At 37.6% G+C, this 15694-nt stretch overlaps 1 protein-coding gene across 1 annotated transcript; it reads left to right on the top strand.

Moving 5' to 3' along the window:
- The first annotated feature begins 733 nt into the window (after positions 1–733).
- On the top strand, positions 734–15333 carry LOC110897427. Its single transcript, XM_022144176.2, has 11 exons — positions 734–874; positions 959–1046; positions 7226–7697; positions 7765–7954; positions 9447–9570; positions 9648–9872; positions 9958–9983; positions 13402–13492; positions 13573–13725; positions 13809–14000; positions 14996–15333. Exons 3-10 carry the CDS (start codon positions 7238–7240, stop codon positions 13920–13922), a joined length of 1383 nt encoding a protein of 460 aa, XP_021999868.1. The 5' UTR covers positions 734–874; positions 959–1046; positions 7226–7237; the 3' UTR covers positions 13923–14000; positions 14996–15333.
- Positions 15334–15694: the final 361 nt, after the last annotated feature.

Below are 15694 nucleotides of genomic sequence, written 5' to 3'. Positions count from 1 at the left end.
AAAGTTAGTCCCAAGAAGTTCCTAGGGACAATTTGTCCAAGTTTTGGAAGGAATTTCTTGGTCAGAGTTTTATGTAAAGTTTAGTCCCAAGAAGTTCCTAGGGACAAATTGTCCAAGTTTTGGAAGGATTTATTTAGTCAGAGTTTTGTATAGATATAGCTTTTGTCTGAGTTTTGTGGCAAAAGCTCTGAGCTTTGTGCTATTTGTTTTGTCCGAGCTTTCTAGTTAGTCTTGAAAGTCCGGGTTTCACCTTGTATATATAACTTTATATGGAATAGACAAGGTAACGATTTCTGTGTGAATTTCTGTGCCCTAATCATTGTGTTTTGTCTGGCGGCGCTTTGTGTGAGTGACGTCATTCATCTTCATCAAGAATACTCAGTGTATTCTTGATTTCTCTCTCAAATCCTTGCATTCTTGTGTTTCATCTACAGTGGTTGATCATCAGGTGGATTCCGCACACCTGTTGGTTGCTTTAGCTGAGTGAGATCTTGGATTAGGAGGCCTTATATATAAGCTTATTTGGTGTTATACTATACTATTTAAATAACAAACTAAAACAATTTGATATATATTGACGATAACTTCTTTATATCATATATATGTATATGTATTAATATGATATAACAATTAATAATGAAATATAAATACAATTTAATAAATATAAGTTAATGTTATGTTTATGAATGGATATTAAAATCCCCAAATTATATAAGCCCTAAATATTTTTTCCCGCTGATTGTGTTTTGGCGCTATACCCTCCCATCTCTTTCGCTGTTCTATACTTGGTGGACGGAGTGGTGGTTTTAGGTGGTTTCCCTCTTTGTTTCAGAGCGACAATTTGCTGCTACAATTCAAAGTTCGATCAAAACTGGTAAGTTCTCATTTATTCCCTTCGCCAAGATATAAATCTCCATACTTTAATTAATCATCTCTAAGATTCGACTTCACTAACTAGGGTTGAGGACTGTGCGACTGCTACTAGTGGTTTTCCACCATCGGTAGGCTCTGAGTTGGTGGTTTTTGGTGGTGCTCCTTTACAACAGGTACGAATTGAACCCATCTCTGATTAAATCAAATGTCATTCACTTTTGAGGATCATAATGGCTTAATTTCAATGTGACATCTGTCTTTATTTTTGTGGATTTTGTTGTTATGAATTACGAAACACACAAAGAACTATATTTTTGCTATCTGTATATGTTATTATTGATGATAATCTGACTGCTACTTGATTAGAATGGTCTATCTTTGGAAACATGTTGTACAATTTACTCTTATTGTTACCATTACAGTATCGTGATCCATAAATAGCCCCAACAGAGCTTTAATAGTTGTACCAGCATGATCTTTTTCTTTGCCTTCTTTCATTAAAGACCCACAACAACACGGTCGAACTATTACCAAGCATTGTTTACACATCTTCATATCTACATTTACCTGCAATTATCATAAACTAGAGGTGGCAAAATAGACCCGTTAACTAAATTTTGGGTCAAGATGGGCATTTACAATAACAGTTTGGGTTATCTTGGGCCATAAGTAAATTGTTAGTAGGTCTAGATGGGCCAAACTACTTTAAACATAATCACAAGACGGGTCAGGATGGGTAACGCACAGTTGGGGTTTCTGTCTCGCTACTTCAGTGTTAAGGTTTCTGTCTCGTTAATCAACAATCGCTCTTCTGTTGGTTTCTCGCTACTTCAGTTAGGGTTCGAACCCTTTTTTCCTTAAATCTCACTCGAATTTCCAGCTGGCATTCTCTGATCTCATCAATTTCTCATCTGGGTCTGCTTCCATTAACGCTGAATTTGTAGCTTTGGAGTAAACCTTACGGTTTATCAGCTACATGTATGCGAAGTGTACCCGTTGTGCTTATTGGTCAAGATCTGTTAGGTGGGTCAAATGAGACTCGGGGTGTTCATAAACCGCCAAAACCGACCGAACATCAAAATATGAAAAAAAGGCTGGTTTGGATGGTTTGAAATAAGTACAGTCGGTTCGGTTTACGGTTGAAACTTGGAACCAGCCGTTAGACATTTGTTCTTTAATTTTTTTAGGAATATAAAATTATGTATATTTAATAATTTTTGCTTTGTTTTTGAATAATTTCTTGTCTAAAACCGCAAAACTGGCAAAACCAGCCGGTTCGGTTTGTATTTTCCCAAAACTAGCCGAACTAGACCGTGAGCACCCCTAAATGAGATCATGCAGCTCCACAGCCAAGCAGCTACTGAGATAATAAACGTAACAGCGTCTTGTTTACAAGTCTAAAATGCCCCCGTCGGGATTTTGTATGAGGATGAAACTTGGAGGACCTGTTTGGAATCATTCCATCCTGCCTGGCTGCTTGTTTACAGATTGGTTGCATTTGGTGTAATGTTGGCATTGCTAATTGCTAATCTGATTGTTTATGGAGCTAACTCTCTTTTCTTTTACACCCAGTAAGTGATTTTAGATTTTAACTTCTGAGCCCTTTATGTTTCATTATTCACACAAAGCCTAAAAAGTGGCTGTATGATGTTGCTTGTGATGAACAGCTGGACATTTGCTTTGGTCACTTTCTATCTTGCGTACGGAACGTTGCTGGTTATATTTACACGTTCTAGACGTCTATTTTGCGATACGGAACACTTGAAAGACAGCAAGCAAGAAGACAGCATACGGTTCTTGCATCTGTTGATGGACCTGTCATCTTTGGTCCTCTACCACCAGAACCAGCATTGAGGGTAGTTCTTTCGCCATACTTATCCTCTATTGTGGGATGACACACAATTCCCATCTTCTCCTGTGGGCTTTTGCTCTGCCTCGTCTATTTCTCCTTGGTGTCTTCTTTGAGGCTGTCTTACTTTGGGACCCAGTGCTACTTTCTTACCAACTTGCTTTAACTTGCTGAGTTACATGGATTCATGACTGAACCCACTGCCCTTGTGTTTCCTTTCCACCATTCTTCAGATCCGACAAAGTCCCTACTAAACCCTTGGTTCAATCTATGGGTGCTAAACAAGTCATGTTCATGGGGTGGCGGGCCCAACCCGACCCGAACTTGAAAATTCCACACAAACCTAAACCCGACCCAAACCCGAAAATCATATCATACATATGAACCCGAACACAGCCAGAAGTTTTGTGGGTTGACCCAAACACGACCCGTTCAACCCGAATTTTTTATTTTTTTTTAAATTAATATACTAAATTAAAATTTACTTAAAAACACAAATGTATATAACACAATTATATTTAAATTATACATTTTTTTGTTAATTTCTCTTTCTAAGTTATAATGGCATAAAATACACACCTCGTTTAATTTATAACATAAAATAAACTGTAAAAAAATATAATATAATATAAATGTGTTAAACGGGTTAACCCGCCAAGCCGACCCGTTAACCTAAACTGGTTCGCGAGTTCAACCTGAAACTGACCTGAACCCATTTATATGTGCATGTCTATGTGTTCTTTGTGTGTTAAGCTCTAATACTTGTTGGGTTTGAGTTATAGATCTATAAAAATGTCGTCGGATAGAGAATGGATGTACGGGATGAGATTCAATAAAGATGGTACTTTAAATATGCAATTTCAACAACGTGTTGATTATTTTCTGGATTTTGCATACGAACACGCAACGAACATTGAAGAGGAAACTATAGGCGGGGTCCAGAAGTTACTAATTAGATGCCCATGTAGTAAATGCAAAAACCGTTACTACAAGACGAGAAACGTTGTTGATTATCATCTAACTTCACTAGGATTTATGAAAGATTATCGGCTATGGTACGCACATGGTGAATCTGAAGAGCCGATGGGCGTGGACCAATGTTCAAACCCCATACCGTCTCAGCATGTGGGTCAGGATGTCGTTGAAGATATTGGTGAATATACCGAATATGATCAAATGGTTATGGAATGCATGCACCAAGATCCAAATCAAGAAGCACATGCATTCTACCGTATGTTAGAGCAAGCTAATGAGCCTTTATGGGAGGGGTGCAAAGATGCTAGCACACTCTCTATCACCACCAGGTTATTGAATTGGAAATCAGACTGTAATATTTCGGACTCGGCATTTGATAAACTACTTCCGATAATCAAAGACAATCTACCTGATGATAACAAGCTACCTAGAAACTTTTATGAGACCAAGAAGATGTTGAAGCCACTAGAGTTGCCATCACAAGTGATTCATGTGTGCCAAAACCATTGCATGCTATTCAATGGGCCGCATTCTGATTTGGACCGTTGTATCGTATGTAATGAATATAGATACAAGGAAAGAGGGAAAAAAGTGCCTAAGTTGGTGATGACTTACATGCCTATCGGACCAAGACTTCAAAGATTGTTTTATTCAAAAAAGACAGCCCAACATATGACTTGGCACGCAGATCGTAGTCCATCCGAAAAGATGAGTCATCCTAGTGAAGGTCGAGCCTGGCACCATTTTAACTCGGTTTTTTCTGATTTTCCAAAAGAGACACGCAATATTCGTCTTGGATTGTGTACAGATGGATTTAGTCCAAATAATTCAAGCGGGGCAAAGTATTCATGTTGGCCGGTGTTTATCACGGTGTACAACCTACCTCCTTGGTTGGCCTTGAAAGAGCAATATGTACAAATTCCTTTAATCATTCCCGGTCCAAATAATCCCTGACAAAATATTGACGTTTTTCTACAACCTTTGGTAGAAGAGCTAAAACAGTTGTTCACACATGGCATTGATACTTATGATGCCCATCGATGTGAGAATTTCAAAATGAAGGCCGTACTTTTATGGACCGTTAGTGACTTTCCGGCTTATGCGATGTTGTCCGGATGGAGCACACATGGTAAGTTAGCCTGCCCATATTGCTCGAATGAATCGGGATCATTCCAACTTCAGTTTGGAGGGAAACCATGTTGGTTTGACTGCCATAGACAACATCTTCCCGCAAAACATTGGTTCCGAAAAGATAAGACTAACTTTCGAAAAAACAAAATGGTTTCGCGTGTAAGAGATATTCCACAGCCAACCGGAGAAGAAATATGGCAGGTTATAAAAGAGTTTCCCATTGTTTATGATGGCAAACCCTATGGTAACGAAAGATATGAAAAACCGCCAGGTTTTGGGATTACACATAATTGGGTAAAAAGAAGCATCTTTTGGGAACTTCCGTATTGGAGTAAGTTGTTAATCCGACATAATCTCAACGTGATGCATATCGAAAAGAATGTGTTTGACAATCTGTTTCACACAATCATGGGCACCAACACATCCAAAGACAAAGACAATATGAAGGCAAGGCAAGACATGGAGCGTATTTGTGACCGATTTCATTTAAACCCCACATGTGATAACAACGGAAAGATGACTAAAAATAGGGGAAATTACACTCTGCGAAAAGATGACGTTAAAAAGTTTGTGCTTGGTTGAAGAAGGTAAAATTTCCAGACGGGTATGCATCAAATATAGGGAGTTGTGTAAACATGAAAGACAACACTTTTCATGGTTTTAAAAGCCATGACTGTCATGTGTTTATGCAACGATTGCTTCCACTCGCTATTAGAGGTTTTGTCTCAAAAGAGACATATGAGGCTGTAACAGAGTTGTGCATGTTCTTTCGAGTCTTATGCTCAAAATCGTTGCATGTAGATGACTTGATTAACATGAAGCGCACTATTGTTATAACAGTATGCAAGTTGGAGAAAATTTTCCCTCCCAGTTTCTTTTCTTTGATTCTATGGAGCACCTAGTCATACATCTAGCTAATGAAGCTCTTCTTGGTGGTCCGGTACAATACAGGTGGATGTACCAATACGAAAGGTAATAACATTTTTTCATCTTATGAGTTAAATATTTTTTTTTTAAATTTTGTTCATATTTCTTAACACATTTCTCAATAATTTCTAAATGTAGGAAGCTTGGCTTAATGAAAAGAAGAATCAGAAACAAATCAAAGGTTGAGGGTTCAATTGTGAAGGAACATCTAGTGAATGAAATCGCCACCTATTGTTCTCTATACTTTGACTCAACGATTGAGACACGCCATAATCGAGAGCCACGAAATTTCGCACCGCAACATCTCAGCTCTTCGAGTGGAGGCTCTAAACTAAGCGTATTTGTCGTTCCATCGAGACGATTACATCAAAAGGGTGGAACACGGAGGCATATGAGTAATGAAGAACTTAAAAAGGTGCACACATATGTTCTTCTAAATTGTGTAGAAGTTTACCCTTATCTCGACAAATTTGATGAAGTGGCATCACAACTATATCCGGACGAACCAGAATTCCTTCTTAGAGATAACCATTTTGCTGAATGGTTTGAAAATCACGTAAGTAAATCCAATTAACTCTTTATGATTGATGTTAGTGCATCGTTTAGCAACATGTTCCGTGTGTGTTTTTCATTGTAGGTAATGAATGGCTTAATTGATGGAAGCACTCGACATTTGGAAATTTTAGTAAGACAACCATCAATGTACGCTCAATCACACAATGGGTACTTTGTAAATGGTTATAAGTTTCACACCCAGAAGTATGGTAAGGGACTTGTGACCTCAAACTGTGGTGTATGTGTGAGAGGGGAAACATATAACGCGGAAGAATCTGACTACTACGGCTTAGTGGACGAGATATTAGAACTTAAGTATAATGGCAAGGAACCTCAAATTGTGGTAGTGTTTAAATGTACATGGTTTGATAACAACCTGGGTGTAATAGTTAACAAAAATAAGCTTGTTGATGTTAAGCACAAGTTTCATCTTCCAGGTGATGACAAGTTTATCTTGGCATCACAGGAAGAACAAGTTTTTTACACTTCATACCCTGCCGTGACACGTGATACAAAAGATCTATGGCCAGTTGTGAAGACAAAATCCCGTCACATTTATGATCTCACTACACCTGAAACTGATGTCACCAATGATGGTAACACGACATCACACGATTTTCTTCAAACTGATGAACGGTTCGAGTTACCGAATGCGGTAACTCAGAGTGATCCCTTAGACCGGGTTACATTTCATGATGATGATGATGATGGTTGTGACGATGTTGATGCAAACGTTTTTTCTGACCACTCTTTAGATAAAGATGAACATGATTGTTAGGAACATAAATTGTTTGTTGTTGTATACTTATTATTTGAGATTTATCATATGGTATGTACATTGTATATTTTTTTCCTATCATAGAGTTTGTGAATCTTATATATATTATCTAACCAAATCTGTTCAATTAAATGCAGGCTATATACAATATGAATGCTGGTAAAGATAATACAAGTCGTGGTGGTGGTCGTAGTAGTGGTAGTGGTGTTGGTAGTGGTCTGCGTGGAGGAAAGACAAAACAAGTTTCAAGGAAACGCATTGATTGTGGCATTGTTATTCGGGAGCCTGATCTTAGTAGAGGTGATGGTGATGCTGTTTCTGGGAGACAAAGATCCCAAAAATTGGATCCAAAACATCCCAATGGGAAGGCAACTGTTGAGAAACCTACTATATGGACTAAAGGGCCGTATTTGATGGTACGACCTCCAAAAGGTCCTTCAATTTCATACCGCAGGGGTGTAAGGGGCAGTTATCATCGTATGGGTGAGGGTGATCCAATGGCTGATTTAGGTGGGACGTTAAATAGTTTGTCACCAGATATTCTTGATGATAGGGATGGTACAACGTTACAAGATTTGTCACGTGATATCCTTGATGATGGCGACAATGGTAATCAATATAAATTACTAATTTTTTTTAGTTATCATTTTATTAATTACTATTTTTAACTTTTTAGATGATGATGATGCTGGTGACGACGGTGATGACGTTGGTGATGATGGTTACAATGGTGACGATGGTGATGGTGTCAGCGAGGACGATGACAACTTTGAGGGTGACGGTGACGACTTTGAGGGTGGTGGTGACGACTTCGAGGGTGGTGGTGACGGTGATGGGAGGCAATTCATACAAAGCAATGGGAAAAAGTATGTTTCTAGTGTAATATTTTAATTTATATTGTTTATTGATGTTATAAACAAGTATTGGTAGTAGGGTTGTGCAACGGTTCCGAACCGGACCGAACCGGGAACCGTTACACTCTAAATATAAGAACCAGATCATTTAAAAACCGGTTCGGTTCGGAACCGGGTTAAACGGTTTGGGTGTAATTTAGACCTGGCAATCCTGGCCCACTGAGTTAAGTCTGGGCTATTTTGGGTTTAAAAAAGGAACTCATGGGTTGTTTTGGGCATAATATAATTTACAAGGGGGTTAGGATGGGTAAATTTAGAAGTTAGAGAAAAAGTAAGTGGGTCAGGATGGGTAAATAATAAAAAACTAATGGGTCGGGATGGGTATGATAGAATAACAAGCGGGTCTAGAAAAAGAATGAGTTTTCCCGCTTCCCTCATCGCCCACTGTTCAATACAGTCATAGTATTGTTCTCTGTATCAACGATTAAAGATTTCCTTCACAATCAGTATGAGGATAGACTCGAATTCGTTGAATCCTTATTGATTCACAAGGTAATTTCATCTATACTAAAACCCGAATTTGTCATTTATTATATTTATCATTCATACTTTATTATTTGATTGATTTTATGGAAAAAATCGATATTTAATCAAACTTTGGAATCTGTTTGCCCATATTGTTGCTTAAATTGAAATACAACAGATTTCTAGAAGGTGTTTGCTCTTTTGATTTGGAAGTACCTGTTCAATGAACCCTAATTTAAATACTTCACCAAAGAGTAAATAAGCAGCAAAGTTTGGTTTTGACTTTATAAATATCAAAGTGATTTATACAAGGTTTGAATAAATCATAGAAACTTCAATTATGCCTTTTGATTTTGTTTCCAAGATCGTTCCTTTCATCATAAAAGTTGTTTTTTGGAAGATTTTCTATGGGATCCAATTTGGTCTGACTTTCATATAATCAGTCTAAAGTTGTGAACTTGTGACCCTTCATAGTAATGATGATAGATGTGTTGCTGGTTGTGCTTTACAGAAATATTATGTTTCTACAGCCATCACTATGTGTTTTTATTTGACTATTGATGCTTATGGGATATTAAATATGTGATTGATTTTTGGTGTTTGAACCAAATGTGGATCAGAATTTAAAACCGACTTTAAGAGGCCATATCTTGGTCATTTCGAAACCTTTTTGAGCGGGTTTTAGCCTAAAATGTAGTACTTTGAGCGGATTATTCACCCAAAAAGTTTCGTAACTTTTCAATACTATTTGAGCCCCGAAAAACTGTTCGCAAAACTGAATGTCAAAGTTGTCAGCTTTGGACAGATTTTGCAACAAAACAGCCAGCTTTGGACAAATTGTGCATTAATTTTAAGGTCTACTAGGGAGCCTCATATTGTATACTATATTTACTTAGATTCATGCGGGTAAACTATGATCTGTTTTGCATGTTTAGCATGTATACTATACTGATTCTCAAATTTCTTTTCAATATTTTAGGTTTGTAGACTCAAAGGTACATAGACGTGTAAAGGAAATACTTGAACAATGTCTTGATGGAGATTGGGTCACGTTTAAAACGATCCCCCAAAATGTAAAGAAGCGCATGTTTGACCGCTTCCAGGTAATTTATCAATTATTTATTTGTATATGTTATGATTATATGTATTATTTATTGCATTTTTATTTTTGTTTTTGTAGACTATGTATAGGTGGGATCCAAAAGCACACCAGAGCATACGTCATTCGTTTATTTGTGTGCTCAAGGATCGATTTAGAGGCATAATGAGCGATATGAGGAAAAGTTCTAAAAAGAAAGCTTTAACGGCGAGGGAAGATATTCCCGATGTCGGATACAATTTTAAGATACAATGCAAATATCCGCCCAATGGAGTGCCTCGTAGGAAATGGGAACGTATGTGTATGGTAAGGGTTTTAATAATTTACATTTTTTGTCTTAATTATTTTTATGTATTAATTATATATATATATATATATTTTACCACTATAGTCTTGGAACACTAAAGATTGGGAAAAGTGTAGGTCCGTGTTTCGGGATCCAATCCGTGATTTTCATGATAATGTTCATAGATGGAAGAAGATAAAGAGGATAAACAAACAACTTTGCATTAATCCGGTAGTAAAACATTACAAGTCGGCCCGATTACATGATAACCGAACTAATACCAAAGAAGTATACATCAAGGGAGAAATCAAGTGGTGATTTCTCCCGGTGAGGACTCAAACCTCCTATCACTCTCTTGCACACACTTGTGCTCTCTCTCTTATGTTGCAAATGACAAAGTGTTGGTATTTATACCAAACACAGGTTGCACGGTCGAAGGATTAAACTGACTGGTCGATAGATCATCTGTCGACCATCCAGCTTTCGAAAGATACACACATACCTCGAAGGATGCCATATCCTTCGAGGTCCATCTTCAACCTTCGATGGATATCTTTCGAGCTCATCGAAGGATACACAATCCTTCGATGCCTTATCCTTCGACACCAACATATACAACCATAATTTGTCTAGCAAACACACACGGTCAACCGAATAACCCTCTCGTTTGACCACTTCAAACGAGCGGGTCTATACACGTTCGATAGACCGTTTCACTAACTATTACAAATTCAGCGTAAAATAATAACTAATCTATTCGACAAGCATCGGACACAAAATCTGCATCAACAAATTCCCCCTTGTCCGTTGCTGTCGAATGCTGAAAATGCAACTGCAATCAATCTTCAGTCAAGTATTCATCTTCTCTGTGTTGACAAATTCCCCCTTGACCGATGATCCAGGTAAGTAGTATCTTGATGCTCATTGTAAAATATTTCCCCCTCAGCGTACGCGCATCCGTGTTGAGTGTTGTGCAATTTCCTCAAAGGACTCAATTGACCGATCTTCCGCTGATCTTCCAATACTCCAACCGGCATTTGATAAGGGTTCCATTCTTTAACAACTGCATCAAGTCTTGATCTTCAAGCATACTACATTGATAGAGATTTCTGGTAAACTATCTTCTGTAAACCGTCTTTGTGAAATCGACCAAGTAATGCACTTTTCTGTGCAAAACATTCCACGCAGAACCCCCTTGTCTCACCAGAAAATCACAAACTCTACCACCTGTGATTGCGTTTAGAATTTTACCGAAGAAATTCAACAAATGAAAATTTTTATCCCCCCATTTCTTTGGTAAGATCTCTAAACCTTAACAGATTCTTTCCACTTCAAAGAAACTGTCGTCAAATGTTCACCAATTCCCTCCACTGAGCGGAACTGTCATCAATCTTCATTGAATGTTCTCGGTTCCGAAAATTCACGAACATGACTTTCTTCTTTGCATAATCTAGTTGAATAAGAACGTCCCCTGGTACCCCGTAGGATCTGACTTGTATCCCCCCAAAGACCAAAGACTTTGTGAACTCGTTAGGACCGGTATAGACGTTCCAGGTTCATACGTTCGTCTTCAAATGCGAGAATATGACAATAAACAAAATCCTTTCGAACATTTCCGAATAACCGGTAACAATCATAAATACTGATGCGCGGAAGCGAACATATCGTGTTGTTTTTGGCCCATAATAGTCGCGTTACCATTTTTGCCATTGCATCGGTAACCGTGACTACCCCACAATTTTTCAAACATCAAGTTTTCATCATCTCTTGTTTTCATCATGCTGCATCACCCCGCACGCTCCCAAATTCATACGAATTTTGACGTTGACATTTAGAAGCGCGGTTCAAATCATCTTCGCGAACACCCGACCCCACTCTGCATCAAAAACCTTTGTTCCAATGGATCTTTCTTTTTTTTTTTTTTTTTTAATATTTGCCCAAAATTTCACACCAAATGGGCCCAATAGAAAAATCTAGCAAAATATAACTTTAGGCGCTAGATTTTCACTTTGATACACCTTGTATGGACGCGACTCGGCTCGGTTCGAATCGGTTTTGACACGGTTAGGTCCGGCTCAAGCCCGACGTCACGACATTCCTCCGTCGTGCGCCCCAGAGTTCGACACGCGAAGCACGGAGTGCCACAAACCCATTCCCGTTTACACCTCACCATGACATCATCATTGTGATGTCATGGTGATGTCACAAGCTTGTCTCATATGTTAGTTTATGAAAAATTATAACAGATTTGTGAACTGGGCCGTAACTCTTCATTTGGGCCGAAGACTTGTTTGTAGGCTTTTGACTTTTATTTGGGCATTATTTAAAAATTGATCCTTCGAAATTGTTTGAGCATGACCCTTCGAAATGTAGACTGATCTTTCAAGGGATTGAGGTGCAAATGTGATCTATCGAAACAAAAGATTCCTTTTGATCTTTCGAAAAATTTGTTTGAGATAAAGATGATCTTTCTAGAAGATAATTGATCCTTCGTAACAAAAACTTGACCTTTCGAAAAATCAAGCTGTCAACATGACCTTTCGAAATAAAGTTTTGATCCTTCAAGGAAGGTACTGTTAATATCTTTCGAAATATGAAGATATCAAGAACTTCAAGAACACAGCTACTGTGTAAAATTTGCAGATCTGATGAAAACACTTGTACATGAATTTTGATGAAGAAAACTTGAACTTTTAGGAGAAAAACATAAAACCCAACACTCGTTTTATCACAGATCTGAATATTCAGGTCCAGATCTGAGTTTTTCTCATTTTCACCATTTTTACATCTTGAACAAAAACCCATAAAAATCACAGATCTAGAGCACATGTGACTTAGTAAACGGTTAGTTTTACTAAATCGGGCACCATGGCTCTGATACCAATTGTAGGTCCCGGTTTCGGGATCAAAACCGTGAGTTTTATGATTATGTTCAAAGATGGAAGAGATAAAGAGATGATAAACAAACAACTTTTGTATTAATCCGGTAGTAAACATTACAAGTCGGCCCGATTACATGGAAACCGAACTAATACCAAAGAAGTATACATCCAGGGAGAAATCAAGTGGTGATTTCTCCCGGTGAGGACTCAAACCTCCTATCACTCTCTAGCACACACTTGTGCTCTCACTCTTGTGTTGCAAATGACAAGGTGTTGGTATTTATACCAAACACAGGTTGCACGGTCGAAGGATTAAACTGACTGGTCGATAGATCATCTGTCGACCATCCAGCTTTCGAAAGATACACACATACCTCGAAGGATGCCATATCCTTCGAGGTCCATCTTCAACCTTCGATGGATATCTTTCGAGCTCATCAAAGGATACACAATCCTTCGATGCCTTATCCTTCGACACCAACATATACAACCATAACTTGTCTAGCAAACACACACGGTCAACCGAATAACCCTCTCGTTTGACCACTTCAAACGAGCGGGTCTATACACGTTCGATAGACCGTTTCACTAACTATTACAAATTCAGCGTAAAATAATAACTAATCTATTCGACAAGCATCGAACACAAAATCTGCATCAACAAAAAGAAGTCCAAAGCAGGGAGAGAAAACCGGAAGAATGACTTATGTCGTCATACAGGCGGGTCCAAAGGGTTTGACGAACACCGTCGCAACTTGGTAAGCTAATCATATTATTACTTTTAGAAACCTACATGAACACTTAGAACTTATAAATTACATTGCATCTTTTTATGTAGGAAAAAATAAAGGGTAAAAAGGTTGGATTCGCGGAAGTATTACTTCATACCCACGGCACCAAAGAGTGTAAAAAGAGATTAAATGATGGGGAGATCAGTGCAAATGACTATGATAAGTTAGAGTTTGTTACCGATCGTTCAAAACGTTCATATGTAAATTATCTTTTATCATTTATTTATAATTATTGTATCATCTTTTAGTACAATATCAAGCCATTTGTTTTGATAAACTGTAGGTCTCCTACATGAAAAAACTTGAAAATAAATATGGGAACACGGATTGCGATGATATGGAACTGTGGGAGAGTCTGCATCCCGAGTGTCAGGGTCGTCAGTTGTTTGGGGTATGATCTTCTAATCCACATTTTGTGTTGACTGGAACAACATCTTCCACAGCTAGTGTGTCAGATACTCGACAATCGCATGAGGTATTGTTACTGCTATTATTGTGTGTATATATATGTATGAATGTATCAGACTAGTGTGTGCTATCTAATATATACATGTATGTTTGTTTGGGTCATTTTTTTGGATTGACCTAGGGGTGAGCATAAATAGGTCCGACCCGATTAGAACCGAGAACCGAACTGAAAAATACCCAAAACCGACCTTAATATAGGATATAGGGTATTTGTTTGGTTCCTGTAAATCAAGTATGTCGGGTATCGGGTCGGGTAGGGAACAACAAAGAACCGAAGCCAAACCTGTGGAACCGAGATAAATATATGGATTCTGTACAAAACAACTAATCTGGGCCAAAGCCCATCAAAATGAGTTAACATAATTCGTGATATATCAAACAGTATAAGATATATCAGAACTAAATCCATACTTCAATAAATCTTCAATATTGTTCATAATTGTTGCAGCTGCTTCACGAGGTTGTGGTATGACTAGTGCTATTACCTTAGAAACTCATATAAATGTGATTATGTGAACATCAGCTAAGTAAATTTGTTTTCCATTTTTTTTTATTATTTACTGAGTAATGATATCATAAGTTGTGATGCACACCTACCAAAGTTTAGCAAACTATTGATGAATATTTTGATTACCTTTGATCGCTTCATATTCTTGGGTAAGACTGAAGTGACATTCAATAACATGTTATCAGAATTGCTGCAACTGCTTCAATAATCATGTTCGCATGTTGTCAGACTTCATATTTTAGCCGCTAAAATATATAATTACATAACATAATGGTCGGGTCGGTTCTTTACCCGAATACCGATATACCCGACTCACAATAGAACCGGAACCGATTTTATATTATAGGGTATCATATCGGGTATTGATTTAATGGCTTATCGGATATCGGGTCGGTTCTTCTTCGGGTCGGGTCGGGTAGTTGATTTTGCTCACCCCTAGATTGACCCGTTACTTGTTAATGTGTGCTAATTATATTCGTTTTAATAAACTTTAGCTCCAAAAAGTTCAAGCTGAACTAGGAAAGGAACGAGAGGCTCGACAAAACATTGAAGCCCGTTTTGAACAATTTGAACAAGAGCGGGAACAAGAAAGGGTTGAACGTGAACGAGAGCGGGAACAAGAACGTGTTGAACGTGAACGAGAGCGGACCGAACATGCTCGATGGCAGAAATACATGGAAGCAAAGTTTAATAAATTCGGAAAAAAGTAATTTTTTTTTATGTATGTTAAAGATCATGTTAGTTTTGTTACAAAAACGTGCATTTTCTTTTTTATTCTAAGACTGTAAACATGTTTTTTTTTGTTGGAATCTTTAGGATTTTCTGCAATTTATTTAAAAGAATTTGGTTTTCAATTTTTTTGTTTTAATAATATTAATTTGATTTATAAAATAATGGGAATTTTGTCGGTAAGTTTAAAGGAATTTATTTTATTTTTTTAAAACCGTGGGAATTTTGTCACCGAGTAAATTTAAAAACCGTGAGAATTTTGTCACAAACTTTAAATAATGATTGTTAGAAGCGTGGGAACTTTGTCACAACATTTATCTCAAAACCGTAGGAATTTTGTCACCAAATTAAAATATTTAAAATATATTAAAAATATATGTTTTGTGACAAATTTGTTGTTAAATAGAAAGAAAAAGTTTATAACAAACTTTGTGGGAATGTTGACGCAAATCTTCCGACAAGTT

The sequence above is a fragment of the Helianthus annuus genome, chromosome 13 (assembly GCF_002127325.2).
Source record: "Helianthus annuus cultivar XRQ/B chromosome 13, HanXRQr2.0-SUNRISE, whole genome shotgun sequence".
In the NCBI taxonomy this organism is placed as follows: domain Eukaryota; kingdom Viridiplantae; phylum Streptophyta; class Magnoliopsida; order Asterales; family Asteraceae; genus Helianthus; species Helianthus annuus.
The sequence above is the reverse complement of the archived record's forward strand: the minus strand, read 5'-3'. Positions and strand labels throughout refer to the sequence as shown.